This window comes from Triticum urartu, chromosome 6 (assembly GCF_003073215.2).
Source record: "Triticum urartu cultivar G1812 chromosome 6, Tu2.1, whole genome shotgun sequence".
Lineage (NCBI taxonomy): Eukaryota > Viridiplantae > Streptophyta > Magnoliopsida > Poales > Poaceae > Triticum > Triticum urartu.
In genome coordinates, this window is record NC_053027.1 from 496,595,397 (window position 1) to 496,621,721 (window position 26,325).

The 26,325-nt window shown below is 46.6% G+C and overlaps 3 protein-coding genes across 3 annotated transcripts; 2 read left to right on the top strand and 1 right to left on the bottom strand.

The window, feature by feature from the left end:
- The first annotated feature begins 273 nt into the window (after positions 1-273).
- LOC125514542 (ankyrin repeat-containing protein At2g01680) lies at positions 274-3,695 on the top strand. Its single transcript, XM_048679880.1, has 3 exons — positions 274-689; positions 1,134-1,543; positions 2,565-3,695. The coding sequence occupies exons 1-3, from the start codon at positions 404-406 to the stop codon at positions 3,444-3,446; spliced, it is 1,578 nt and encodes a 525-aa protein (XP_048535837.1). The 5' UTR covers positions 274-403; the 3' UTR covers positions 3,447-3,695.
- An 876-nt stretch (positions 3,696-4,571) lies between these two features.
- Positions 4,572-7,074, top strand: LOC125514543 (pentatricopeptide repeat-containing protein At2g13600-like). Its single transcript, XM_048679881.1, has one exon. The coding sequence runs from the start codon at positions 4,602-4,604 to the stop codon at positions 6,507-6,509; it is 1,908 nt and encodes a 635-aa protein (XP_048535838.1). The 5' UTR covers positions 4,572-4,601; the 3' UTR covers positions 6,510-7,074.
- A 261-nt stretch (positions 7,075-7,335) lies between these two features.
- Positions 7,336-10,077, bottom strand: LOC125514544 (E3 ubiquitin protein ligase RIE1). The gene is made up of 5 exons (XM_048679882.1): positions 9,441-10,077; positions 9,139-9,258; positions 8,371-8,503; positions 8,119-8,277; positions 7,336-7,814 (listed from the first exon to the last, which is right to left on the bottom strand). The coding sequence occupies exons 1-5, from the start codon at positions 9,959-9,961 to the stop codon at positions 7,656-7,658; spliced, it is 1,092 nt and encodes a 363-aa protein (XP_048535839.1). The 5' UTR covers positions 9,962-10,077; the 3' UTR covers positions 7,336-7,655.
- Between the last annotated feature and the right edge of the window lie 16,248 nt (positions 10,078-26,325).

Consider the following 26,325-nt stretch of genomic DNA (forward strand, 5'->3'; position numbering starts at 1 on the left):
ATACCAAAACGAAGCAAACACGAAGCGGAGGTTTGTTCCCCGAATATATCGATGACGAAGGGAGGAAATCAGGCAGGAAAGCCACAACCACCCAACGCGGCAAACACATGCGATGCGCGTCGCTGCTTTTGTCCTTCACCTTTCTCCCACTCCCAGAGACAGAAAAGGAAGATTCGAAACAAAGGCGGGCAGCATTTTACTTTCAATATTTTTTTTCTGAGCAGAAGGACTTTTACTTTCCGATAACCAAGAGCCCACCCGCCGAGTCCACCCGCACCAATCAGTGCAGTGCGGCGACAGCGACGGCGGGCGCCTCCAGTCCCTCCCCCCTCCCCTCCCCCGCGCCGACCCACCCCGCGGAATCAGCGCCGCGCCGCTTCTCCGGCTGGTCGCCCGCCCGCCGATGGATCTCCCGCCGCTCTCCCACCAGGCGCTCTTCGCGGCCGTCCGATCCGCGGACGCCGACGCCGTGCGCCGCCTCCTGGCCGGCGCCGAGGCGTCCGGCTCCACCGCGCCCCTCGCGGCCGCGCAGACGGACGCCGGGGAGTCCGCGCTCTACGTCGCGGCGGAGGCCGGCGCGCTCGAGGTCGTCCGCCTCCTCCTCCCGCTCTACGACCTCGAGGCCGCCAAGCTCCGCTCCCGCCTCGACCTCGACGCCTTCCACGTCGCCGCCAAGCAAGGGCACACTGGTGAGCCCCTCTCCTCGCTCGATTAGTAGTTTCCGCTGGGTTTTTGGAACGAGCCAAGTCCAGTCTGTGTTTGGAATCCTTTGATGTTTAAGCCCAGTGTGTTGCTAGATTTTAGCTCAGCCCAGGGCTGCTAGATCAGGCTGAATACATGATAGCTTTTTGAGCTGTTTGGTGTTCTGGGCTTCGCAGTTCGATCGATTGCGCTATGGCACTGGATGTGTATGGTAGGGACGTAGGGTATGTGAATTATCTAGGGTTGTGGTTGTGCCAGTGATAATAATGGTGACTTTTCGAATAATCAAAAGGAAATCGGATACCTTTTTTCTACTTCTAGCATGAACTGCCTACCTTTTTTCAAGGTTCTGCTGATGCAGCAGCTATTGTTCAATGAGGAATGCTATTTTTTCTCTTGGCAAGTAGACTGATAAATTGCTTTCCAAACAGAGGTTGTCAAGGAGTTTTTGGGGCGTTGGCCTGAGCTTTGCTCAGTGTGTGACTCGTCCAACACTTGTCCACTGTACTCTGCTGCCGTAAAAGATCACTTGGATGTGGTGAATGCTATATTGGACACTGACGATAGCTGCATAAAGATTGTGCGAAAAAATGGGAAGACATCACTACATAATGCCGCAAGAATAGGGTACCATCGCATTGTCAAAGCACTCATTGAGAGGGACCCGGGGATTGTTGCAGTCAAAGATAGGAAGGGACAAACTGCTCTTCACATGGCCGTGAAGGGTAAAAACACAGATGTGGTGGAAGAATTGCTGATGGCTGATGTTTCCATACTCAATGTGCGTGACAAGAAGGCAAACACAGCCTTACATATAGCTACACGAAAATGGAGGCCCCAGGTATACTTATTTTCTAAAATTACATGATGAGCACATTGCATGTATCTTCTCCTGTTTGTTTGATCGTTTTGGTTAACCCTACCTTACTTAGATTGGAATATATATACCTAAACATTTCTGTTATACTTTCATTCACTCTTTTCAACAACCTGCCCACCTTGGACTACTGCATAGGAATCTAGTTTAACTAATGGAAAGCTGTAAGATATACTCACAGTTGCAATTACTAAGATCTTCTAGATAGAGCTGTAAAATTTCTGCAGTTATCTTTAGCCTGAGACTGATATTAGTTGATGTCATACCACTTCAAATCTATTAGACCATACTTGACCAAGATTATATATGAGACAATGACACAGCCATTTGGGCATTAGCTACATCGTGCTCAATTTGACAGGATTGGTAATTTGAGTAACTCCATACTTTCCCAAAGTAACATATATATATTTCGGACAAGGACTCTTAGATGGAGTATTTAGTGAATTAGAAAGTGTAGCAAAAATGTGTGCCCATCACATATGAAGGATGGAACACTATAAAAACTGTATTCGTCTTCTTGTTGACTTTCTGCTACTATTGTGTACGTATTTTTCAGTACATGTAAGTAATACCTTTGTACATCAGCTGGAAAAACCAAACAACCATAAAGCTAAGATCAAGACACACATATCATTACTCTTCTACATTTTATCCAGTGGTATCGTGTGTGAAATTGAAAGCTACCGAGTGCAGTTACAAATTTGATGTAGTTTGTCAAGTGCTTTCTAGTTGATTTTCTAGTTTTCTACTGTCCCCCTGAATAAAAAAGGACCAAAACAAAGAGGTAGGGACAGTTGATCTACTAAAGCTGTGAGATTTTGTCTGAACTCTTGTGTGATTTTGAAACAGAAGATACGCCTGTTTTCCCTTCCTGGGAGATTCATTGAACTGGTAGCTTTTCTCCGTGCTTTATGTCCCAGCATGCTTTGTTGACCTAACAACTTTATATTTCTCTGCCATATTTTTTTTGGGATCTCCACAGATGGTTCAACTTCTGCTCGCCTATGATTCACTTGAAGTCAATGCTATCAATAGTCAAAACGAAACAGCTATGGACTTGGCTGAGAAAGTTCCCTATGCGGAGTCTAAAATGGAAATCATCGAGTGGCTATCAGAGGCTGGTGCAAAGAATGCCGTAAATGTCGGTAAAGTTGACGAAGCATCAGAGCTAAGGAGAACCGTGAGTGATATCAAGCACAATGTGCAAGCACAGCTCAGTGAGAACATGAAGACCAACAAAAGAGTGACGGGGATCGCCAAGGAGCTGCGGAAGCTGCACAGGGAAGCGGTTCAGAACACCATCAACTCGGTTACTCTGGTGGCAACCCTGATCGCGTCCATCGCGTTCGTCTCCATCTTCAACCTGCCAGGCCAGTACTACCAGGACACTAGCAGCGGGGGAGAGATCGGGGAGGCCTACATATCCAAGCTCACCGGGTTCCGCGTGTTCTGCCTCCTGAACGCCATCGCCCTCTTCATCTCGCTCGCGGTGGTGGTGGTGCAGATCACGCTGGTCGCCTGGGAGACCGGCGCGCAGAAGCAGATCATCAAGATCGTGAACAAGCTGATGTGGACGGCGTGCCTCAGCACGTGCGCGGCGTTCGTGTCGCTGGCCTACGTCGTGGTCGGCCCGCAGCACGCCTGGATGGCCTTCACCATATCGGCCGTGGGAGGGCCGATCATGATCGGGACCCTCCTGTTCCTCGCCTACCTGCTGCTGCGCCCGCGGTTCAGCTTCGGCGAGGACAGGCAGCGGCGCATCAGGAGGGGGAGCGGCAGCAAGTCCTTCTCCTGGTCTGTCCGCGAAGGGTTGTCGGACCTGGAGGCCGTGGAAGACCACGAGAAGAAGATCTATGCTTTGTAGTCCTGCTGCCGCGGCATGTAACATTGGGAACAGGTAGTTGGGAGGAAAACATTCGCCTTGTACATATTTTTCATGGCTGTTTTAGGTCTGTGTCGAGGTACAACACGCAGACCTTTCTCTGGAATGTTTGTACTGTTGCTTTAATACTGGAGAATGAAGAGCTGTACTGCGGTCTAGCGGTGCAGCGACGGTGTTATACACATCTGTTGATTGCCACGCAAGTGCTGAAACTGTTGGATGTGTGCTTCATTGGCTGTTCTCTAGTTCATTCTTGCTGCTACTGTAAAAAGAATTGCTTCTGAAAATTCCTGAGATTTGAGCTTTTTCGTGTGAGTGGATGCAAAATTCCTATAAAATGCAGTGCAATTAATTCGTTAGGAGCTGATGTTCCTCCAAGGGCGTCGTCCGTCATTCCAAGGGCCAGGGGCATGCTTCTTGTATGTTGTTCGTTCGGGAGAGCTCTTGGTGGCTCCTCAGTGGTGAAGTCGGAGTCGCTTGCTAGGGGGAGAAGTGATGATGATGGCGTCATGAACAACCGCGATGGTGTGTGTTGGTCTTGTGGGTAGCCATGTCCGCCCGAGTGCCCTATCTTATGGGCATGTTCTAATAGTTTTCGCCCGAGTTTCCGCAAACTAGCTAGTCAACCTTCTTCTATCTTTTTTTTAATGAATCGGAGCCCTGAGTCACATGCGTCAAAAAATAAAAAGTATTCTTAGGAGAAAGTCTTATAAGATCGAGTCCTGTGACAAACAACAAACATATAAATTTCTAAGAATTTTTTTTGCAAGGAAATTTCTAAGAATTTTAATCCTCTAAAATTCCTATGAAAATATTTTGAATCAAAGAGGCTCTAAGTTTTCATGTGCCTTGAAATGAAATATTTTTTTGAAGCCTAGAACAATTGTTCTATGGTATTTTCATGTACCTTGAAATGATTCTATTTGAAGCTTGTTCTACGGTGTTTTCATGTGCCTTGAAATGTTCATTCACAATATTCTCATAAAATCTCAAATTTTCCTTCGGAGAATCATTGTGTTGGCTAAAAAAAACATTGTACTCTAGCTGAATAGGTTTTGCAGACGTGGCGACTCTGCTGTCGTCGTCGTCGTTAGTAGTAGTACTCCGCGAGAGGCAAAGAGCTCACTTGAGCAGAAGATGGACTCCTGCCTGCTACACCCTTATCCACAGCCGCTCCCACTCCCCCCCTCCAATCCCACCTCCCAGCGTGCCCACCTCAAATGGCCCCCCTGCCACCGCCGCCGCCGCCGCCGCCATCTCCTCCGGCGCGTGGCCGTCTCCGCGCTCACCTTAGAGGAACAGCTCGCGCCAACCAACCCAAGAACCGTCAACCCCCGTAGGCCGTTCGACGGAATGCAGGAGAGGACCGTCGCGACTTCCAACACGGCGGGCAACCTGTTCGACGAAATGCCTCGCGTGAGCGGCGAGGGCGCGAGCGTACGTGACCCGCCCGGGAGAGCGCCCCCCAGGAGCGGCGAGAAGAGCGCGAGCTCGGCGATCCTGGCGCTGGCGCACGCCAGCAGGCACGCGGAGGTCCTCAAGCTCTTCTGCAGGATGCGGCGGGACGGGCTGCCGGTCAGCAGGTTCATGCTGCCCAGCGTCCTCAAAGCCTGCGCGCGCCTCCAGGACAGCGGGATGCTCCGGGCCACGCATGCCGTGGTCATCAAGTGCGCCCTGTGCCAGCATGTCGTGGTGGGCACCGCGCTGGTCAGCGCGTACGTCGATCTCGGGCTGATGGATGATGCGGGCAACGCGTTCGCTGAGATGGACGAGGCCAACATGGTCTCCTGGAGCGTGATCATCGGAGGCTATGTCCGTTCTTGTCGGTGGGACGAGGCATGGGATGCTTTCTCCGCAATGCGGCGTGCTGGGGAGCTTCCGGTTGATTCGGTTCTTGTGATGGCGATTCAGGTGTGCAGTGCGTTGTTGTGCCTGGTTCGAGGGAAGCAGCTGCATGCGTTGGCGGTCGCCCTTGGATTTGAAAGGAATACCACTGTCTGGAACTGCCTCATCGACATGTATGGGAAGTGTGGCGACATGGATAGTTGCAGGGCAGTTTTTGACACAATGGTAGACAGGGATCAAGTGAGCTGGAATACCATCATCTCAAGCTATGTTCGTCTTGGTTTTTGTGAAGAGGCGCTCGACATGGTCATCCAGATGCAGCAATGTGGTTTCTCTGTAGACCGATTCACCCTTGGCAGTGGAGTCGCAGCTTGTGCCCATTTGGCTGACATTGACAGTGGCAGTGCATTCCATGGCTATTTGATAAGAAGATCATTAGACACTGATGCTATCCGGGGCAGCGCACTTGTTGACTTGTACGGGAAATGCGGCTTGATGGAGCATGCTCGACTGGTATTTGACAGAATGGATGAAAGGAATTATGTAGCATGGGATGCACTCTTGTCTGGCTACGTTGAAAATGGGCAGGTTGACATGGCACTCAAGGTTTTCCGACAAATGGAGTCTGCAAATATAAAGCCTAACCAACATACTTTTGTGAACCTTCTTAAGCTTTGTGGCAACAGAAGGTATACAGAATACGGGAGGCAAATTCATGCCCATGCCATCAAGGCCATACACCAGATGAATGTAGTTTTGGAAACTGAGCTGATCGACATGTACGCAAAGTGCGGCTGCATTGAGGTTGCCCGGTTACTGTTCCTAAGGATGAACGAGAGGAACCTGATATCCTGGAATGCTCTCCTCTCGGGTTATGTAGGGGATGGACAACCAGGTGCGTCGATAAACATTTACCGCCAGATGGAGCTGGCCTGCATCAGGCCTGACCAATACACCTTGGCAGGGCTTCTAAGCCTTTGCCGGTACCAAGGGCTTTTGCGCTACGGAAGGCAGATACATGCTCATGTCATTAAGATTGGCTCTGAGATGAATGTGGTGCTGCAAACTTTACTTGTTCATATGTACGTCAGGTGTAGGCAGTGGCGAGACGCTGAAAACGTCTGCGCGATGATCCAGGAGAGGAATTTTTATGTGCATGATGCGTTCTCGAAGGTCTATGGAGATGGGTACTTTATCTGAAGAGAAGAAACATGATCTGGTGTCCAGTGGAGAAGATAAATGCTGGGTGCTAATCGAGTGGAGTTGGGATATGTGAAACACGGTAGGGGGGCTTGGGCGGGACAAGGCGTTCTCCAGATGTTCTCCCAACGTCCAAACAGGGCAGAGCTTCGAACCATGGAAACCAATGGAGGAGAAGGATAGTTGGGCAGCTGACCCTATGGTGGATGTGGATCCGCCCATCAAACACCTATGTTTTCGTTGTGGATACACTACTTAGATGCAGATGTTGTGGTGCCTGTAAAATGTAAGCAAATGGCTGGTAGTTTTGCAGTGTTGTTTACCACTGACTTTCATTATGTCAGCTCACACAGGGTCTCTCATTGGTCATTGGGTGCAGCCTCATTGTACCTTGCACTTCTTGTAATAGTCAGTGGCAATGGGGATTTAGGGATGCTCAGCTCACAATTCTCTGAGTGATGAAGAATTGTTTGACTCTTTTTCACTCGGACCGTAGGTGAATTTCCGATAGCAATCTTGTGTGCATAGGTGCATTACTTGCTTATAAATTGTTGTGTTTACTGTTGATCTGTCGTGTGTCTTGGAACAAGTAATTTGATCTTGGTTCACATGGCGCTGAGCATGGCAGAACCTAGGAGTATCAGCAAAGGCCCGATGAAGGTTTCTACCAGCCGTAGAAAATGACGAGGAAATAGTCATCTCCAGTCATAAAAAAAGGCAGCGTCAGATACTCACCCAGCTGCTTCTACGATTTCTGTGGTCACTCCTATTCTTGTTACATCCATAGCAATATACAGATATTCAGGAGTAACAATTTTGCATAAAGTGAGTCCATAACCAACCATTAAGCTATTCTGTGACCTTATGCAGAGCACACTTTATGTTAATGCTCATTCATGTACACTTGTACACGCTCGCCTCCTAAACAGAAAGCACAGATAATCCTCACAAAACTCTCACAGATATCACCAGTTTACAAACAGACTCTCATTGATATCATCAGTTTACAAACAGATTCTCATTGATATCATCAGTTTACAAACAGACGGGAATCACAAGGCTTCTCACTTGCTGCTTGCTCCAGGATGTTCATGCATACAGGCCTTGAGTATGGAAGTTACGTCAGTGTAAGTCCTCGGTGAGTTTTCAGTTTTCACTGCCTTTGAGAATGTTGTACTTGCAAAGTGGACAGTTTGCGTGCATGCGTAGCCATTTCGTGATGCATGTTGAATGGAAGTGATGGTTGCAAGGGAGGGCAGATAGCTCCACTCCGTCTTCGTATGATGAGAGACATATGCAGCATTCCTGTTAGAACAAATAAGCTGTCAGCAGAGCATCGGAAGACTAGATAGAACTGAGCACCATTCTCTTTTGTATAGGTAGTTCAGAACATTGTTTGGTCTCTGAGAATAGATTGTCTGAATTTTTGAACTGGCATAACATGCAAAGTTCTCTCTAGTGTAATGGATCAGTTATGCTCACTTCTAGTGGGAAATACCCTATAGGATATATGAAGATCAGAGATAATATGAAGAACTACACAAACAAACAAATCAATTTTTACAGTTTTAGTACTATACAATTAGAAAGCACGAAGCATAATCCTTACAGCATCCTCACGAAGGAGAATCCGTTCGCTCGTTGCTGTTCCACTGTTATTAAGGATAGGAATCATAACCCCCTCATCTGTCCCTTTTTCTCCATTCTCACTGGGATCGGAATATTTATATCTGGGGAGAACACCAATATCTGCATCTGATGCACCCTCCTACATATGCAAGAGAGAAAATAATGAGCTAGTAATAACAGTTTGTGTAGTAAGGTAGCTGACACTTTCTAGAATGTAGAATGAACTGATTACCTGGCCAACCAGAGCATATAGTATTGCAACGACGCAAGGCAAGCAGCAGCACAGTGCAACCCCAATGAAGCAGGCCACAACAACACAAAAAACAGCGAAGAAGACATCAAACGCGAGAAAAACTACAGTTAACCTGCACAACAAATCAGGAGCCAGGTAACTCTGTTAGGTCTAACAGGAAGTTAGCACTCACCAATTGGTAGTGAAGATTGAACAATACAGTTATATATGTCAGTCGCATTAAGTATTTACCAGAAAGGGTAATAGCTTAATATTATTAGCTTGATAACAGAGTTGAAAACTTATAAATGTTCATATTCAAAACATATGACAGCATTGTACCACTTTAGTCAATGAGTGTCTTGGCGCACTTGCTCTGGGTTTATTGTACACGTTTATTAACAACAAAAGAGTTATTGTGCTGCCGTCTTGCATTCAACTTTGCAAGTCGCAAAATTCCAGATATGACACATGATAAAATTATGTTGCTAGTGGTTTCGGTTACAGGTATGCAATTGCAAATTACTTCCTCCGTTCCTAAATATAAGTCTTTTTAGAGATTTCAATGCGGACTACATACGAATGTATATAGACATATTTTAGAGTGTGGATTCACTCATTTTTGCTCCGTATGTAGTCCTTATTGGAATCTCTAAAAAGACTTTTATATTTAGGAACGGAGGGAGTAGTTACCACAAGAAATTAAGCATTCAAATTCCCACACAAAAAATGTAGTGCGTGATTGGTGTAGGTTTAAGGCGACGGTACCAATACAGCCTTGGAGCACCTTGTTCGAGCAAGTCGCCACCGGTGATCACCCAGTAGAACCCAATGATCCACCACAGGAATGACACCATCGTGTTGACCGACTCACAACGGTCCGTAGAGCTGCACAAGTAACGGAATCATCAAAAGGAAGTTAGTACATCAAAGCACACACACAGACACAAGCGTGATTTCTAGCTAAGCAGATATCACAACGCACAAACCCACTAACCCTAGTTCAGCTTCTACCACTCAACGACAGCGAGACCGGAGGAGAATTTGGGGATTCTCCGTTTTGCCTTTACCTTGCCCTCTCTTCCATCGCCTCCTCGTCGTCCCCCTCATCGCTCTCCGAGCTGTTGGCGGCGCCGGACTCGATGTCGGGGCCTCGCGCGGGGGCGGCGGGGCGGCGGCGGGTGCCGGAGCAGACGAGGGAGACGTGCACGACGCACTGCAGGGCGTATCCTACGAGCCAGAGGCGGAGCGGCTTGGCGGGGCTCTCGGCGGTGGAGGCCGCGAGCACCGCCGCCGCGGCCGCCGCGAAGGCGACGTTCCAGGCGACGTCGAGCGCGACGACGGGGCGGGAGTGGGCCCAGTCGGCGCGCCTCCGGTCGAGCTGCAGCGCCGCCGTCTCGCGCACCAGCATCGACGGCCCGCGCCGCCCCGCCGCGCGCCCGATGAGCGCCGCGAGGCGGCTCGGCCTCGCGGCCGCCGGGGGCGGGGGCGTGGAGGGCTGGCTCCCGGGCCCCGCGCCGGCGCCGGCGGCTGATTGCGGCGGTGCCAGCAGCGGTTGCTCCGGCGACGGTGACGACGCGGCCGCCTCCATTTTGGGGAATCGGGAGTTGGGGGAGTCTTCTCGCACCTCCGTGTCCCTGACGAACGACTGTTGTGTCTGCTCTCCACTGCTTCGCCGAGTAACACTGAACACCTCGGTTTTTTTTTGTGGGGTGTTGTCTAGAATCACACATCATCACTTTTTATTTCCTTTTGGACTGTCTAGAATCACACATCACCTGTTCCACGCGTTTTCCTCTTCCGAATTAATCGGTATCTGTGCGTGGTACGTCCGTCGCGAACTGAGCGCACAAATAAGTAAAAAAATAATATCCACTCCAAACTTTGTTTTACGCCCTTAAAGCTTTATTTCTAAAGGAAGCGACTAACTATACCAGTCGACTGGTGAATAGCGACAAATCCGCACGATTGTACAACCGCGTCCCTTCTGCGCGTGACCCACTTCGACAAAGCCATCCACAACCCAGCCTTCTTTCGCGAGGCTCACCACGCGCAATGCATGAGGCCCAAGACAGAGAACACAACCCCTTTGCCCCCCCCCCCCCCCCCCACACGTGACTTACCACCCCAAAACCTAGTTTCTTACCTCCATTGCAAGAAACAACCACCTGCCCTGATTAGTTCTCTCCTCTCTCCCCGACGCGCCTCCATCGCCGACGACCTCCGCTCCAGATCTGATCCATAAAAAAAAACCCACGAAAAACACCACCAAACACAAGGATTTGAGAGAGGGCCCGGTTTACCACAACAACATCACAGGGGTTATCGCATGCTACTAGGAGAAATACATCAGTTCGTCTCAATTTCGTCATAATCAGGCAAAAAAGAAAGAAGGTAAGTGATTCAACCTCTATACACATGCTGCATTTGCATTTCATACCAATAAAATCAAGGGGAAAACATGGGGAAAGAACAACAAGAACTAAATAAGAAAGCCAAAAGGATGCAAAAAAAGGTAGTACTTTTACTGCATGTGTGTAATTCCTCGGTTGTAATTGAGTTACCATTCAAATTCAGTCAGGTTACCAACAAAATATTGACTAAATTTTCCTCTTTTACAGCCAAAAAGTTGGTAAAATTGATCCATGTTCCTACCTACAGATTACATCATTGAGTTACCTCATCATTAAGTTACCAACATAAAAACATATAGGTTATCATCATCACTATATCAAGCTATCTTTTTTGAAGCATGTTAGAACTACATGTATGAAATTTATCATTAATAACTGAGTTACCATTTCGATTGAATATAGATTACCAGAGTGTGTGCATTGAGTAATCAGCATCCTTTAACACTTATTCAACATAAAAAAAGATCCTTTTATATTGAACAAACCCATGTCAGAACAAGTTATCATGCTAATTCATTACAATTTACCAGGAAAACTCAGAACCAAAGGTGCTAAAACACTACAAGAATACCATGTGTTGATTTATATTGTTGCCACCAGAATTTTTTGATAAGAAATGATGTTGATGAAATGAGGTTGATAGGAACTATCGCTGTCATACTCCCATACGCTGGTTACTCCCAAAATGATACCTGTTATAAAAAAGAAGTAATCAGTGCAGAAAAAGAAAAAAAATAGTTGTTGTGAAAAAATAATCAAAATTGCTTGTAAGTGTGGAAAATTGATGGATGCAATCATATGTGCTAGCAGGTGCTGCAACACAAGAAAATGTCGCATGACAACGGGGGTAATGTGGATATCATGATGAGTGGTGTGGGGACAAACCAACAGTGTGAATATGCACACACGAGAAGCTTTGGTTCTGCCAACATCAACAAAACAGACGAAGGTAAAACATTTACCATGCTACCACATTTTTATACACCGACTTGTTACCATCATAATTGAATTGCAACTACCACCTATGTTATTTACAACTACCACATCCAACATGAATCAGTTCACAATCACAAAGCTTAATGCACACAAGTTACCATGAAATTAGGTACAATTACCACACCTACTGCATACGAATTATCATGCAATCTGTATTACAATTACATGCTTTCACTTTACAGCTACAAAAACATCTTAATGCATGCAAACTTTACCAAGCAACTAGAGTACAAGTTACCACTAGTTTTGGCGTGCAGAAATATAACACAAAATAACAACTTGAAAAACATTACAGGTGCTACATCTAGAAGCAGCCCGATGGTCCAAGAGACAAGCAAAGAACCGACTACTAGCAGCATAGGGGGGAGAGAAAGCTTCTTTGATCATTCAGTCAGCGAGCCAGCGAGTCTAGAAACAGGAGGAGAGAAGGCTGAACAGGGAGACAAAACCACCGAGGCATACTCCACACCGAAACCTCCTGATGAAACGATGAAGTTTGATACTTTTGAGGAAGCTTATGATCACTACAAGCAATATCCACTGAGACATGGGTTTGGAATGAGACTGGAATACAGAAAAATAATTAAATACGATACTGTAAGCAGAGTCCTCTTGGTTTGTGGGAAATACGGCAAGCCAAAAACAAACAAGGAGGAGACAGAGGATGTGCAGGACCCAAAAGGCATCGTGAAGAAGAGTAAAAGAGGGAAGGTTGTGAGGTCAGGATGTCCGACCCACCTTTACATCACCCACACGGATGCGTGGTGGAGAGTCAAACGCTTCAACGACGACCACAACCACCCTCTAATAAGAAAGCCATCCTTGAAAAAGTTCCTATCATCACATAGGTGAAGGAAATATGCCCTAGAGGCAATAATAATGTTATTATTTATTTACTTATTTCATGATAAATGTTTATTATTCATGCTAAAATTGTATTAACCGGAAACATAATACATGTGTGAATACATAGACAAACATAGTGTCACTAGTATGCCTCTACTTGACTAGCTCATTGATCAAAGATGGTTAAGTTTCCTAACCATAGACATGAGTTGTTATTTGATCACATCATTAGGAGAATGATGTGATTGACTTGACCCATTCCGTTAGCTTATCACTTGATCGTTTGTTTACTGCTATTGCTTTCTTCATGACTTATACATGTTCTTATGACTATGAGATTATGCAACTCCCGAATACCGAGGAACACTTTGTGTGCTACCAAACGTCACAACGTAACTGGGTGATTATAAAGGTGCTCTACAGGTGTCTCCGATGGTACTTATTGAGTTGGCATAGATCAAGATTAGGATTTGTCACTCCGATTGTCGGGGAGGTATCTCTGGGCCCTCTTGGTAATACACATCACTATAAGCCTTGCAAGCATGATAACTAATGAGCTAGTTACGGGATGATGTATTACGGAACAAGTAAATAGACTTACAGGTAACGGGATTGAACTAGGTATTGGATACCGACGATCGAATCTCGGGCAAGTAACATACCGATGACAAAGAGAACAACGTAAAGTGTTGTGCGGTTTGACCGATAAAGATCTTCGTAGAATATGTAGGAACCAATATGAGCATCTAGGTTCTACTATTGGTTATTGATTGGAGACGTGTCTCGGTCATGTCTACATAGTTCTCGAACCCATAGGGTCCGCACGCTTAAAGTTCTGTGACGATCGGTTTTATGAGTTTATATGTTTTGATGTACCAAAGGTAGTTCGGAGTCCCGAATTTGATCACGGGCATGACGAGGAGTCTCGAAATGGTCGAGACTTAAAAGATTGATATATTGGAAGCCTAGATTTGGACATCGGAATAGTTACGGGTGAAATCGGGATTTTACCGGAGTACCGGAGGGGTTACCGGAACCCCCCGAGGACTAATGGGCCTTGTTGGGCCATAAGGGAAAGAGAGAGGGGTCGGCCTAGGGTAGGCAACGCACCCCCTTCCCCCTGTCCGAATTGGACTAGGAGAAGGCCCCCTTTTTCCTTCTCTTTCTCTCCCTGCCTTTCCCCCTCCTAGTAGGAGTAGGAAAGGTAGGAATTCTACTCCTACTAGGAGGAGGATTCCTCCTCCTAGGCGCGCCAACAAGGGCCGGTCGGCCTCCCCCTTGCTCCTTTATATACAGGGGCAGGGGCACCTCTAGAAACACAAGTTGATCATAAAGATCTCTCCCAGCCATGTGCGGTGCCCCCCTCCACCATAATCCACCTCGGTCATACTGTAGCGGTGTTTAGGCGAAGCCCTGCTGCGGTAGCTTCATCAACATCGTCACCACGCCGTCGTGCTGACGAAACTCTTCCCCGAGCTCTACTGGATCGTGAGTTCGCGGGACGTCACCGAGCTGAAGGTGTGCTGAACGCGGAGGTGCCGTACGTTCGGTACTGAGAATCGGTCGATCGTGAAGACGTACGACTACATCAACCGCGTTGTCATAACGCTTCCGCTTAACAGTCTACGAGGGTACGTGGACGACACTCTCCCCTCTCGTTGCTATGCATCACCATGATCCTCCGTGTGCGTAGGAATTTTTTTGAAATTACTACGTTCCCCAACAGTGGCATCCGAGCCTAGTTTTATGCGTAGATGTTATATGCACGAGTAGAACACAAGTGAGTTGTGGGCGATACAAGTCATACTGCTTACCAGTACGTCATACTTTGGTTCGACGGTATTGTTGGATGAAGTGGCCCGGACCGACCTTACGCGTACGCTTACGCGAGACTGGTTCTACCGACGTGCTTTGCACACAAGTGGCTGGCGGGTGTCAGTTTCTCCAACTTTAGTTGAACCGAGTGTGGCTATGCCCGGTCCTTGAGAAGTTTAAAACAACACCAACTTGACGAACTATCGTTGTGGTTTTGATGCGTAGGTAAGAACGGTTCTTGCTCAGCCCGTAGCAGCCACGTAAAACTTGCAACAACAAAGTAGAGGACGTCTAACTTGTTTTTGTAGGGCATGTTGTGATGTGATATGGTCAAGACATGATTCTATATTTATTGTATGAGATGATCATGTTTTGTAACGGAGTTATCGGCAACTGGCAGGAGCCATATGGTTGTCGCTTTACTGTATGCAATGCAATCGCCCTGTAATTGCTTTACTTTATCACTAAGCGGTAGCGATAGTCGTAGAAGCAATAGTTGGCGAGACGACAACAATGCTTCGATGAAGATCAAGGTGTCAAGCCGGTGACGATGGTGATCATGACGATGCTTTGGAGATAGAGATCAAAGGCACAAGATTGTGATGGCCATATCATATCACTTATATTGATTGCATGTGATGTTTATCCTTTGTGCATCTTATTTTGCTTAGTTCGACGGTAGCATTATAAGATGATCTCTCACTAAATTTCAAGGTATAAGTGTTCTCCCTGAGTATGCACCGTTGCTACAGTTCATCGTGCCGAGACACCACGTGATGATCGGGTGTGATAAGCTCTACGTCCATCTACAACGGGTGCAAGCCAGTTTTGCACACGTAGAATACTTGGGTTAAACTTGACGAGCCTAGCATAGGCAGATATGGCCTCGGAACACTGAGGCCGAAAGGTCGAGCGTGAATCATATAATAGATATGATCAACATAGTGATGTTCACCATTGAAAACTACTCCATTTCACGTGATGATCGGTTATGGTTTAGTTGATATGGATCACGTGATCACTTAGATGATTAGAGGGATGTCTATCTAAGTGGGAGTTCTTAAGTAATATGATTAATTGAACTTAAATTTATCATGAACTTAGTACCTGATAGTATTTTGCTTATCTATGTTGTTGTAGATAGATGGCCCGTGTTGTTGTTCCGTTGAATTTTAATGCGTTCCTTGAGAAAGCAAAGTTGAAAGATGATGGTAGCAATTACACGGACTGAGTCCGTAACTTGAGGATTATCCTCATTGTTGCACAGAAGAATTACGTCCTGGAAGCACCGCTGGGTGCCAGGCCTGCTGCAGATGCTGCTGACAACATTAAGAACGTTTGGCAGAGTAAAGCTGGTGACTACTCGATAGTTTAGTGTGCCATGCTTTACGGCTTAGAACCGGGACTTCAACGAAGTTTTGAACGTCATGGAGCATATGAGATGTTCCAGGAGTTGAAGTTAATATTTCAAGCAAATGCACGGATTGAGAGATATGAAGTCTCCAATAAGTTCTATAGCTGCAAGATGGAGGAGAATAGTTCTGTCAGTGAGCATATACTCAAAATGTCTGGGTATCATAATCACTTGACTCAACTGGGAGTTAATCTCCCTGTTGATAGTGTCATTGACAGAGTTCTTCAATCACTGCCATCAAGCTACAAAAGTTTCGTGATGAACTATAATATGCAAGGGATGAATAAGACTATTCCCTAGCTCTTCGCGATGCTAAAGGCTGCGGAGGTAGAAATCAAGAAGGAGCATCAGTGTTGATGGTCAATAAAACCACTAGTTTCAAGAAAAAGGGCAAAGGGAAGAAGAAGCGAAACTTCAAGAAGAATGACAAACAAGTTGCTGCTCAGGAGAAGAAACCCAAGTCTGGACCTAAGACTGAGTCTGAGTGCTTCTACTGCAAACAGACTGGTCACTGGAAGCGGAATTGCCCCAAGTATTTGGCGGATAAGAAGGATGGCAAGGTGAACAAAGGTATATGTGATATACATGTTATTGATGTGTACCTTACCAAAGCTCGCAGTAGCATCTGGCTATTTGATACTGGTTCTGTTGCTAATATTTGCAACTCAAAACAGGGACTACGAATTAAGCGAAGACTGGCTAAGGATGAGGTGACGATGCACGTGGGAAATGGTTACAAAGTCGATGTGATCGCCGTCGGCACACTACCTCTACATCTACCTTCGGGATTAGTTTTAGACCTAAATAATTGTTATTTGGTGCCAGCGTTAAGCATGAACATTATATCTGGATCTTGTTTTGATGTGAGATGGTTATTCATTTAAATCTGAGAATAATGGTTGTTCTATTTATATGAGTAATATCTTTTATGGTCATGCACCCTTAAAGGGTGGTCTATTCTTGTTGAATCTCGATGTAGTGATACACATATTCATAATGTTGAAGCCAAAAGATGCAGAGTTGATAATGATAGTGCAACTTATTTGTGGCACTGCCGTTTGGGTCATATTGGTATAAAGCGCATGAAGAAACTCCATACTGATGGACTTTTGGAATCACTTTGTAAGTGCATCTAGTGCCACCCCTAGTTGGTTTTGGAGTATTGACAACAAACCTAGTTGAGGGACTAATGTGTTTGTGAGAATTGCAGGAAAACACAGGTAGAAGTCCCTCAGTGATTCGGTTTTACTACCAGAGATGACCCCTAAAAATGTATGAAGACATTGAAGACAAAGGTGGTATATGAAGATATTCACATTGAAGACTATGACAAAAGAAGACACGTTATGAAGCTTATGGAACTCGAAGACTTAGATCTTTCGTAATTCTTTTTCTTTTGTGTTGAGTCATAGGAACCACCGTACTGTTAAGTGGGGTCCAGGAGAACCAGTCAGAATGACTGAAGTGATGCCTAAATCAAAAACTATGTCTTCGAGTGAAGACAATGAGAGCGAATCTTGTCCAGAGCCGGACAAGTCAGCTTTGCTTGTAGCCCAAGTAAAGTTGCCATGAGAGTTCGAAATCTGACCGTTGAGACACGTGTCAGTTCCTTAGTGACCCAGGGTCATTTCGGACAAATCAGGTAGGGTTGCCAAGTGGCTATAAATAGCCCACCCCCACAATCATAAACGGTTGGCTGCTCAGATTTCAGTGCACGGCTTTTGTCGTTTGAGAGCAACCCACCTCGAAGCCTTTGAGAGAAAAATTCCCAGTGAGGAGAAAAGCCCAAACCACCCAAAGCCAGAGTAAATTGGGCATCACTTAAGTCTTCGTGTCTGTGTGATCTGAAGATTTATTACACTTGAGGACTGTGAATCCTCCAGACGGTTAGGCGTCATGTTCAGAGCATCCAAGAGACATTGTGGATTGCCAGTGAACGAAGTCTGTGAAGGTTTGGGAGTCTACCTTGAAGACTTACCAGAGTGATTGGGCGAGGACTAAGTGACCTTAGCTCAAGGAGAATACGGTGAGGACTTGGTGTCCTGAACTGTGTGTTCAGGACTGGGTGTCCGGGACTGTGTGTCCTAAGGTTTAAATACCTAGCCGCTCCAACCAGACGTACAGTTGTCACAGCAACTGGAACTGGTCCAACATATCATTGTCTTCAACGAGTCACTGGTTTTATCTTCACTTCCTTTTCTTACTGTTACTCATTGTGAAGCCATCGCATGCTTTCTTTATCCTTTGTCTTCACAACGTGAATGTATGATCTGTTTGGCTTCATAACTTCTTCCTGATCCTTATTACACTGAAGCTGTTTGTCATTGTGCTTTCACTCTATTGAATACATGACCATGGCTGGCCTAGTGTAATCTAACTTCCGCTGCATAGTAATAGGCATAATCTTCACTGTTTGTCTTCATAACTCTCACGTTTTGAAGACTTTCATAAAAATCGCCTATTCACCCCCCTCTAGTCGATATAACGCACTTTCACACTTGATTATGAATCACTTGGTACTTGCGAACCATGCCTTATGGGAAAGATGACTAAAACGCCGTTCTCCGGAACTATGGAGCGAGCAACATATTTGTTGGAAATCATACATACTGATGTATGTGGTCCAATGAATATTGAGGCTCGCGGCGGGTATCATTATTTTCTCACCTTCATAGATGATTTGAGAAGATATGGGTATATCTACTTAATGAAACATAAGTCTGAAACATTTGAAAAGTTCAAAGAATTTCAGAGTGAAGTGGAAAATCATTGTAATAAGAAAATAAAGTTTCTACAATCTGATCGTGGAGGAGAATATTTGAGTTACGAGTTTGGCCTACATTTGAAACAATGCGGAATAGTTTTGCAACTCACGCTACCCAGAACACCACAGCGTAATGGTGTGTCGGAACGTCGTAATCGTACTTTACTAGATATGATGTGATCTATGATGTCTCTTACTGATTTACCGCTATCGTTTTGGGGTTATGCTTTAGAGACGGCTGCATTCACGTTAAATAGGGCACCATCAAAATCCGTTGAGACGATGCCTTATGAACTATGGTTTGGCAAGAAACCAAAGCTGTCGTTTCTTAAAGTTTGGGGCTGCGATGCTTATGTGAAAAAGCTTCAACCTGATAAGCTCGAACCCAAATCGGAGAAATGTGTCTTCATAGGATACCCAAAGGAAACTATTGGGTACACCTTCTATCGCAGATCCGAAGGCAAGATATTCGTTGCTAAGAATGGATCCTTTCTAGAGAAAGAGTTTCTCTCGAAAGAAGTGAGTGGGAGGAAAGTAGAACTTGATGAGGTAACTGTACCTGCTCCCTTATTGGAAAGTAATTGATCACAGAAACCGGTCCCTGTGACATCTACACCAATTAATGAGGAAGCTAATGATGATGATCATGAAACTTCAGATCAAATTACTACTGAACCTCGTAGGTCAACCAGAGAAAGATCCGCACCAGAGTGGTATGGTAATCCAGTTCTGGAGGTCATGTTACTTGACCATGACGAACCTACGAACTATGAGGAAGCGATGGTGAGCCCAGATTCCGCAAAATGGCTTAAGGCCATGAAGTCCGAGATGGGATCCATGTATGGGAACAAAGTGTGGACTTTGGTTGACTTGCCCGATGATCGACAAGCCATCGAGAACAAATGGATCTTCAAGAAGAAGATAGACGCTGACGGTAATGTTACTGTCTACAAAGCTCGACTTGTTGCAAAAGGTTTTCGACAAGTTCAAGGAGTTGACTATGATGAGACCTTCTCACCCGTAGAGATGCTTAAGTCTGTCCGGATCATGTTAGCAATTGACGCATTTTATAATTATGAAATTTGGCGAATGGATGTAAAGACTGCATTCCTGAATGGATTTCTGGAAGAAGAGTTGTATATGATGCAACCTGAAGGTTTTATCGATCCAAAGGGAGCTAACAAAGTGTGCAAGCTCCAGCGATCCATTTATGGACTGGTGCAAGCCTCTCAGAGTTGGAATAAACGTTTTGATAGTGTGATCAAAGCATATGGTTTTATACAGACTTTTGGAGAAGCCTGTGTTTACAAGAAAGTGAGTGGGAGCTCTATAGCATTTCTAATATTATATGTGGATGACATATTATTGATTGGAAATGATATAGAATTTCTGGACAGCATAAAAGGATACTTGAATAAAAGTTTTTCAATGAAATACCTCGGTGAAGCTGCTTATATATCGGGCATCAAGATCTATAGAGATAGATCAAGACGCTTAATTGGACTTTCACAAAGCACATACCTTGATAAAGTTTTGAAGAAGTTCAAAATGGATCAAGCTAAGAAAGGGTTCATGCCTGTGTTACAAGGTGTGAAATTGAGTAAGACTCAATGCCCGACCACTGTAGAAGATAGAGAGAAAATGAAAAGTGTTCCCTATGCTTCAGCCATAGGCTCTATCATGTATGCAATGCTGTGTACCAGACCTGATGTGTGCCTTGCTATTAGCCTAGCAGGGAGGTACCAAAGTAATCCAGGAGTGGATCACTGGAAAGTGGTCAAGAACATCCTGAAGTACCTGAAAAGGACCAAGGATATGTTTCTCGTTTATGGAGGTGACAAAGAGCTCATCGTAAATGGTTACGTTGATGCAAGCTTTGACACTGATCCGGACGATTCTAAATCGCAAACCGGATACGTGTTTATATTAAACGGTGGAGCTGTCAGTTGGAGCAGTTCTAAACAGAGTGTCGTGGCAGGATCTACATGTAAAGCGGAGTACATTGCTGCTTCGGAAGCAGCGAATGAAGGAATCTGGATGAAGGAGTTCATATCCGATCTAGGTGTCATACCTAGTGCATCGGGTCCAATGAAAATCTTTTGTGACAATACTGGTGCAATTGCCTTGGCAAAAGAATCCAGATTTCACAAAAAAATCAAGCACATCAAGAGACGCTTCAACTCCATCCGGGATGAAGTCCAGGTGGGAGACTGATGTCTACTACACAACCTTTTTCTTGTAGACGTTGTTGGGCCTCCAAGTGCAGAGGTTTGTAGGACAGTAGCAAATTTCCCTCAAGTGGATGACCTAAGATTTATGAATCCGTAGGAGGCGTAGGATGAAGATGGTCTCTCTCAAGCAACCCTGCAACCAAATAACAAAGAGTCTCTTGTGTCCCCAACACACCCAATACAATGGTAAATTGTATAGGTGCACTAGTTCGGTGAAGAGATGGTGATACAAGTGGTATATGGATAGTAGATAAAGGTTTTTGTAATCTGAAATTATAAAAACAGCAAGGTAACTAATGATAAAAGTGAGCACAAACGGTATTGCAATGCGTTGAAACAAGGCCTAGGGTTCATACTTTCACTAGTGCAAGTTCCCTCAACAATAATAACATAATTGGATCACATAACTATCCCTCAACATGCAACAAAGAGTCACTCCAAAGTCACTAATAGCGGAGAACAAACGAAGATATTATGGTAGGGTACGAAACCACCTTAAAGTTATTATTTCCAATCAATCCATTGGGCTATTCCTATAAGTGTCACAAATAGCCCTAGAGTTCGTACTAGAATAACACCCTAGGACACAAATCAACCAAAACCCTAATGTCAACTAGATACCCCAATGTCACCTCAAGTATCTGTGGGTATGATTATACGATATGCATCACACAATCTCATATTCATCTATTCAACCAACACATAGGACCTCAAAGAGTGCCCCAAAGTTTCTACCGGAGAATCACAACGAAAACGTGTGCCAACCCCTATGCATAGGTTCATGGGCGAAACCCGCAAGTTGATCACCAAAACATACATCAAGTGAATCACGTGGTATCCCATTGTCACCACAGATACGCACGACAAGACATACATCAAGTGTTCTCAAATCTTTAAAGACTCAATCCGATAAGATAACTCAATCCATTACAAGAGAGTAGAGGGGGGAAGAAACATCATAGGATCCAAATATAATAGCAAAGCTCGCGATACATCAAGATCGTACAACCTCAAGAACACGAGAGAGAGAGATCAAACACATAGCTACCGGTACATACCCTCAGCCCCGAGGGAGAACTACTCCCTCCTCGTCATGGAGAGCACCGGGATGATGAAGATGGCCACCAGAGAGGGATTCCCCCCTTTGGCAGGGTGCCGGAACGGGTCTGGATTGGTTTTCGATGGCTACGGAGGCTTCTCGCGGCGGAACTCCCGATCTATTGTGTTCCTCGATCGTTTTAGGGTATATGGATATCTATAGGCGGAAGAGATACGTCAGGGGAGCCACGAGGGGCCCAAGAGGGTGGAGGGCGTGCCCCCTGCCTCGTGGCTTCCTTGTTGCTTCCCTTACGTGGACTCCAAGTCTCCCGGGTTGCTTTCTGTGACGCCCCCGATTCAATCGTACACTAATCATACACGCAAACGTGTACGATCAAGATCAGGGACTCACGGGAAGATATCACAACACAACTCTACAAATAAAATAAGTCATACAAGCATCATATTACAAGCCAGGGGCCTCGAGGGCTCGTATACAAGAGCTCGATCATAGACGAGTCAACGGAAGCAACAATATCTGAGTACAGACATAAGTTAAACAAGTTTGCCTTAAGAAGGCTAGCACAAACTGGGATACAGATCGAAAGAGGCGCGGGCCTCCTGCCTGGGATCCTCCTAAACTACTCCTGGTCATCGTCAGCGGCCTGCACGTAGTAGTAGGCACCTCCAGAGTAGAAGGAGTCGTCGTCGAAGGTGGCGTCTGGATCCTGGGCTCCATCGTCTGGTCGCAGCAATCGGGTAGAGAAATGGGAAAAAGGGGGAACAAGGCAACCGTGAGTACTCATCCAAAGTACTCGCAAGCAAGGAGCTACACTACATATGCATGGATATATGTGTAAAGGGCCATATCAGTGGACTAAACTGCAGAATGCCAGAATAAGAGGGGCATAGCTAATCCTGTCGAAGACTACGCTTCTGGCAGCCTCCGTCTTGCAGCATATAGAAGAGAGTAGACTGAAGTCCTCCAAGTAGCATCGCATAGCATAATCCTAACCGATGATCCTCCCCTCGTCGCCCTGTGAGAGAGCGATCACCGGTTGTATCTGACACTTGGAAGGGTGTGTTTTATTAAGTATCCGGTTCTAGTTGTCATAAGGTCAAGGTACAACTCCAAGTCATCCTGTTACCGAAGATCACGGCTATTCGAATAGATTAACTTCCCTGCAGGGGTGCACCACATAACCCAACACGCTCGATCCCATTTGGCCGGACACACTTTTCTGGGTCATGCCTGGCCTCGGAAGATCAACACGTCGCAACCCCACCTAGACCAACAGAGAGGTCAGCACGCCGGTCTAAACCTAAGCGCCCAGGGGTCTGGGCCCATCGCCCTTAGCACACCTGCACGTTGCGTGGGCGGCCGGAAGCAGACCTAGCCTAGCAGGCGTTCCAGTCCAATCCAGCGCGCGCCGCTCCGTTGCTGACGTCATGAAGGCTTCGGCTGATACCACGACGTCGAGTGCCCATAACTGTCCCCGCGTAGATGGTTAGTGCATATAGGCCAGTAGCCAGACTCAGATCAAATACCAAGATGTCGTTAAACGTGTTAAGTATCTGCGAACGCCGACCAGGGCCAGGCCCACCTCTCTCCTAGGTGGTCTGAACCTGCCCTGTCGCTTCGCCACAAAAATCCACTCAGAGGGCCGTCGGGACAAATGTCCTTTCGGACCCAATCCGTGGATCACTCGCGGGTACTCCTACGAGCTGACCCGTCTTTAGTCACCGCAAGTATCACATATAAAGTATATAGTATATACCCGTGATCAACTCCCGAGTGATCACAGCCCAATAGTATAGCATGGCAGACGGACTAGAATGTAGGGCCACTGATGGATTACTAGCAACCTATACTAAGCATGTAGGATTGCAGGTAAGGTATCAACAGTAGTAGCAACAATGACAGGCTATACATCAGGATAGGATTAACGGAGAACAGTAACATGCTACACTACTCTAATGCAAGCAGTATATAGGAGAGTAGGCGATATTTGGTGATCAAGGGGGGGCTTGCCTGGTTGCTCTGGCAAGAGAGACGGGTCGTCAACACCGTAGTCGTACTGGGTAGCAGCGGCGTCGGTCTCGGTGTCTAGCGAGAGAAGAGGGAAAGAAACAATAAATATATTGCAAACAAATGCATGACGATGCATGACATGACAAAGCGTGATGCTAGGTGTGCCCTAACGCGGTACGAGGTGGTACCTGGTGAAGGGGGAAAACATCCGGGAAAGTATTCCCGGTGTTTCGCATTTTCGGACAGATGAACCGGAGGGGGAAAGTTGCGAGTTTGGTATGCTAGGGATGCGTGGCGGACGAACGAGTTGCGTATTCGGGTTCGTCTCGTCGTTCTAAGCAACTTTCATGTTGAAAATAATTTAATCCGAGTTACGGATTAAAAGATATGATTTTCTAAAGATTTTATTAATTTCTAGAATTTAATTAATTATTTAAATTAATTCGAAATGGATTTATGACATCAGCATGATGTCATGCTAACGTCAGCAGTCAACGGGGGTTGACTGGTCAACCTGACCAGTGGGTCCCACTGGTCAGTGTCACATTTTAATTAATCAATTTAATTAACCTAATTAGTATTAATTAGGGGGTGGGCCCCACTGTCATACTAATTAATTAGCTAATTAACTAACCAGGTTAATTAGATAACTAATGTTTAATTAGTTTAATTATTTGTTTAGTTTAATTAATCAAAATTAATTAAGTTAATTATTATTGTAATTAATTAATTAATTATATTTATTATTTTTATATTAATTTTTTTATAAATCCTCTTTTTTTGGAAACGTTCTGTGGGGTGGGCCCCCAAGGTCAGTGGCTCAGAGGGAGCCTTAACGGGCGGACGTAACGGGCGGTGGGGCGGGACGGACCCTCCAGGGCTCGCGTGCACACGCCCGAGGCGTGGCCGCGGCCAAGGCGCGCCGCCAGTGAGCATGGCTCGGCGGGACAGGGCCTGCAGCGGCCGGAGACGGGAGGGGCCGCGGTGGCGCGGCAGAGGAGGCGGCACCGAGCGAAGCGATGACCAGCAGGCGGGGCACGGCAGCGAGGCAAGCGCGCGTCCAGGGGGGTCGCGGGCGCTGCGACGGGCGGCGGTGGTGGACAGCAAGGGCAGGGGCGGCGCGAGCGCTGGAGTAGCCAGGGCGCGGGCGTATGACCCGAGCGCGGCCGCCGGCGAGTGGAGGTCAGGCCAGGGGCGGGAGCTCGCGACGCGGGGAGCAGGGGAGCGGCGCACGGCGATGGGACGGTGCTAGCGCGTGAGTGAGGCCGCGCGGTGGGGAGCGCCAGGGGCCGTGGTGAGTGCGCGGTGAGAAGAGAGAGGAAGGAGGGGAGGTGGCGATGCGGCGCGGGCGCGCAGAGGTGGCCGCGGCGGCAGCAGGCGGGCGCGCGCGGGGAGGTGCCGCGATGCAGGCGGCGGAGACGGGGGGAGAGGGGGAAGCTCACGGGGAGTGGTAGGGACTAGGCAGTGGGCTCGACGGTGTTCGGGGAGGTCCGACGAGGGAGATCCGGCGACGGGCGGGGGAATGGGGCGGCCCGGCGAGGTGGGCTTCGGGATCCACTAGGCTAGCTTGGCCCGCCAGCGGTCGAAGGGGCGCGTGCGAGGAGGCCCGAGGCGGTCGCTAGCGGCCATGGGGATCGGGACGAGGAGCTCCTCTCCCCTGTGTGTGCGCTATGTGGTGGCGGCGGTGTGGGAGGACGAGGGAGGGAGAGGGGAGATGAGTGGGGGGAAGTGGGGGTCGTGGGATGGGGTTAGGGTTAGCGGGGCGTGGCCTATAGGCCAGGCGGGCGTGCGGGGAGTGGGCCGGCCCGTTCGGCGGCGGAGGACCAACTGGGCCACTTAGCCCAGTGGGGGGGGGCTTTCTCTTTGTTTTTTTTGTTAGTTTAGTTTTTCTCTTTTGTATTTTCTTTTCTTTTATTTGTTTACTTTTCTGTTTTAAATCATTTTAAATTATTTAGGCCTTTTTTTATAAAAATGTGCTTACTACACCATATTTATCTATGTAATATTTAGTACAACCCGAACATTTTTATTTTAATGTTTGAAAACTTTTATTATTTACCAAACTTTGAATTTGAATTTTGGACCGGTTTTGATCTAACAATAGATTAGCAGTAGAATCCGTGGTGACGTGGCACCATTAGCGTGGGATCATTGTAGCTTAATTATCCGGGCGTCACAATTCTCCTCCACTACAAGAAATCTTGTCCCGAGATTTAGGAGTGGGAGTAAGGGGGAAGGGATTTGGTTACGATATTCTAACGAATCTTCTCGTTTCTTGGTTGCTCTTCTCGAAGAGGTCGATCCATTACAGTGACGTCTTCATTCCACTGCTTCAGGTCATCATTATGAAGTCGTCATCCTTTCTTCGGAGGCTCCATCGTACTTATGAATAGGTAACGGGGCAG

Bases quoted from the DNA above. Each gene is read 5' to 3' on its own strand.
- LOC125514542 (XM_048679880.1), top strand. From the start codon at position 404: ATGGATCTCCCGCCGCTCTCCCACCAGGCGCTCTTCGCGGCCGTCCGA. The intron at 690-1,133 runs GTGAGCCCCTCT...CTTTCCAAACAG, and splicing joins CGCCAAGCAAGGGCACACTG to AGGTTGTCAAGGAGTTTTTG. The intron at 1,544-2,564 runs GTATACTTATTT...GGATCTCCACAG, and splicing joins CACGAAAATGGAGGCCCCAG to ATGGTTCAACTTCTGCTCGC.
- LOC125514543 (XM_048679881.1), top strand. From the start codon at position 4,602: ATGGACTCCTGCCTGCTACACCCTTATCCACAGCCGCTCCCACTCCCC.
- LOC125514544 (XM_048679882.1), bottom strand. From the start codon at position 9,961: ATGGAGGCGGCCGCGTCGTCACCGTCGCCGGAGCAACCGCTGCTGGCA. The intron at 9,259-9,440 runs GTAAAGGCAAAA...TTACTTGTGCAG, and splicing joins GCGATGGAAGAGAGGGCAAG to CTCTACGGACCGTTGTGAGT. The intron at 8,504-9,138 runs GTACCGTCGCCT...TTTGTTGTGCAG, and splicing joins GGTGCTCCAAGGCTGTATTG to GTTAACTGTAGTTTTTCTCG.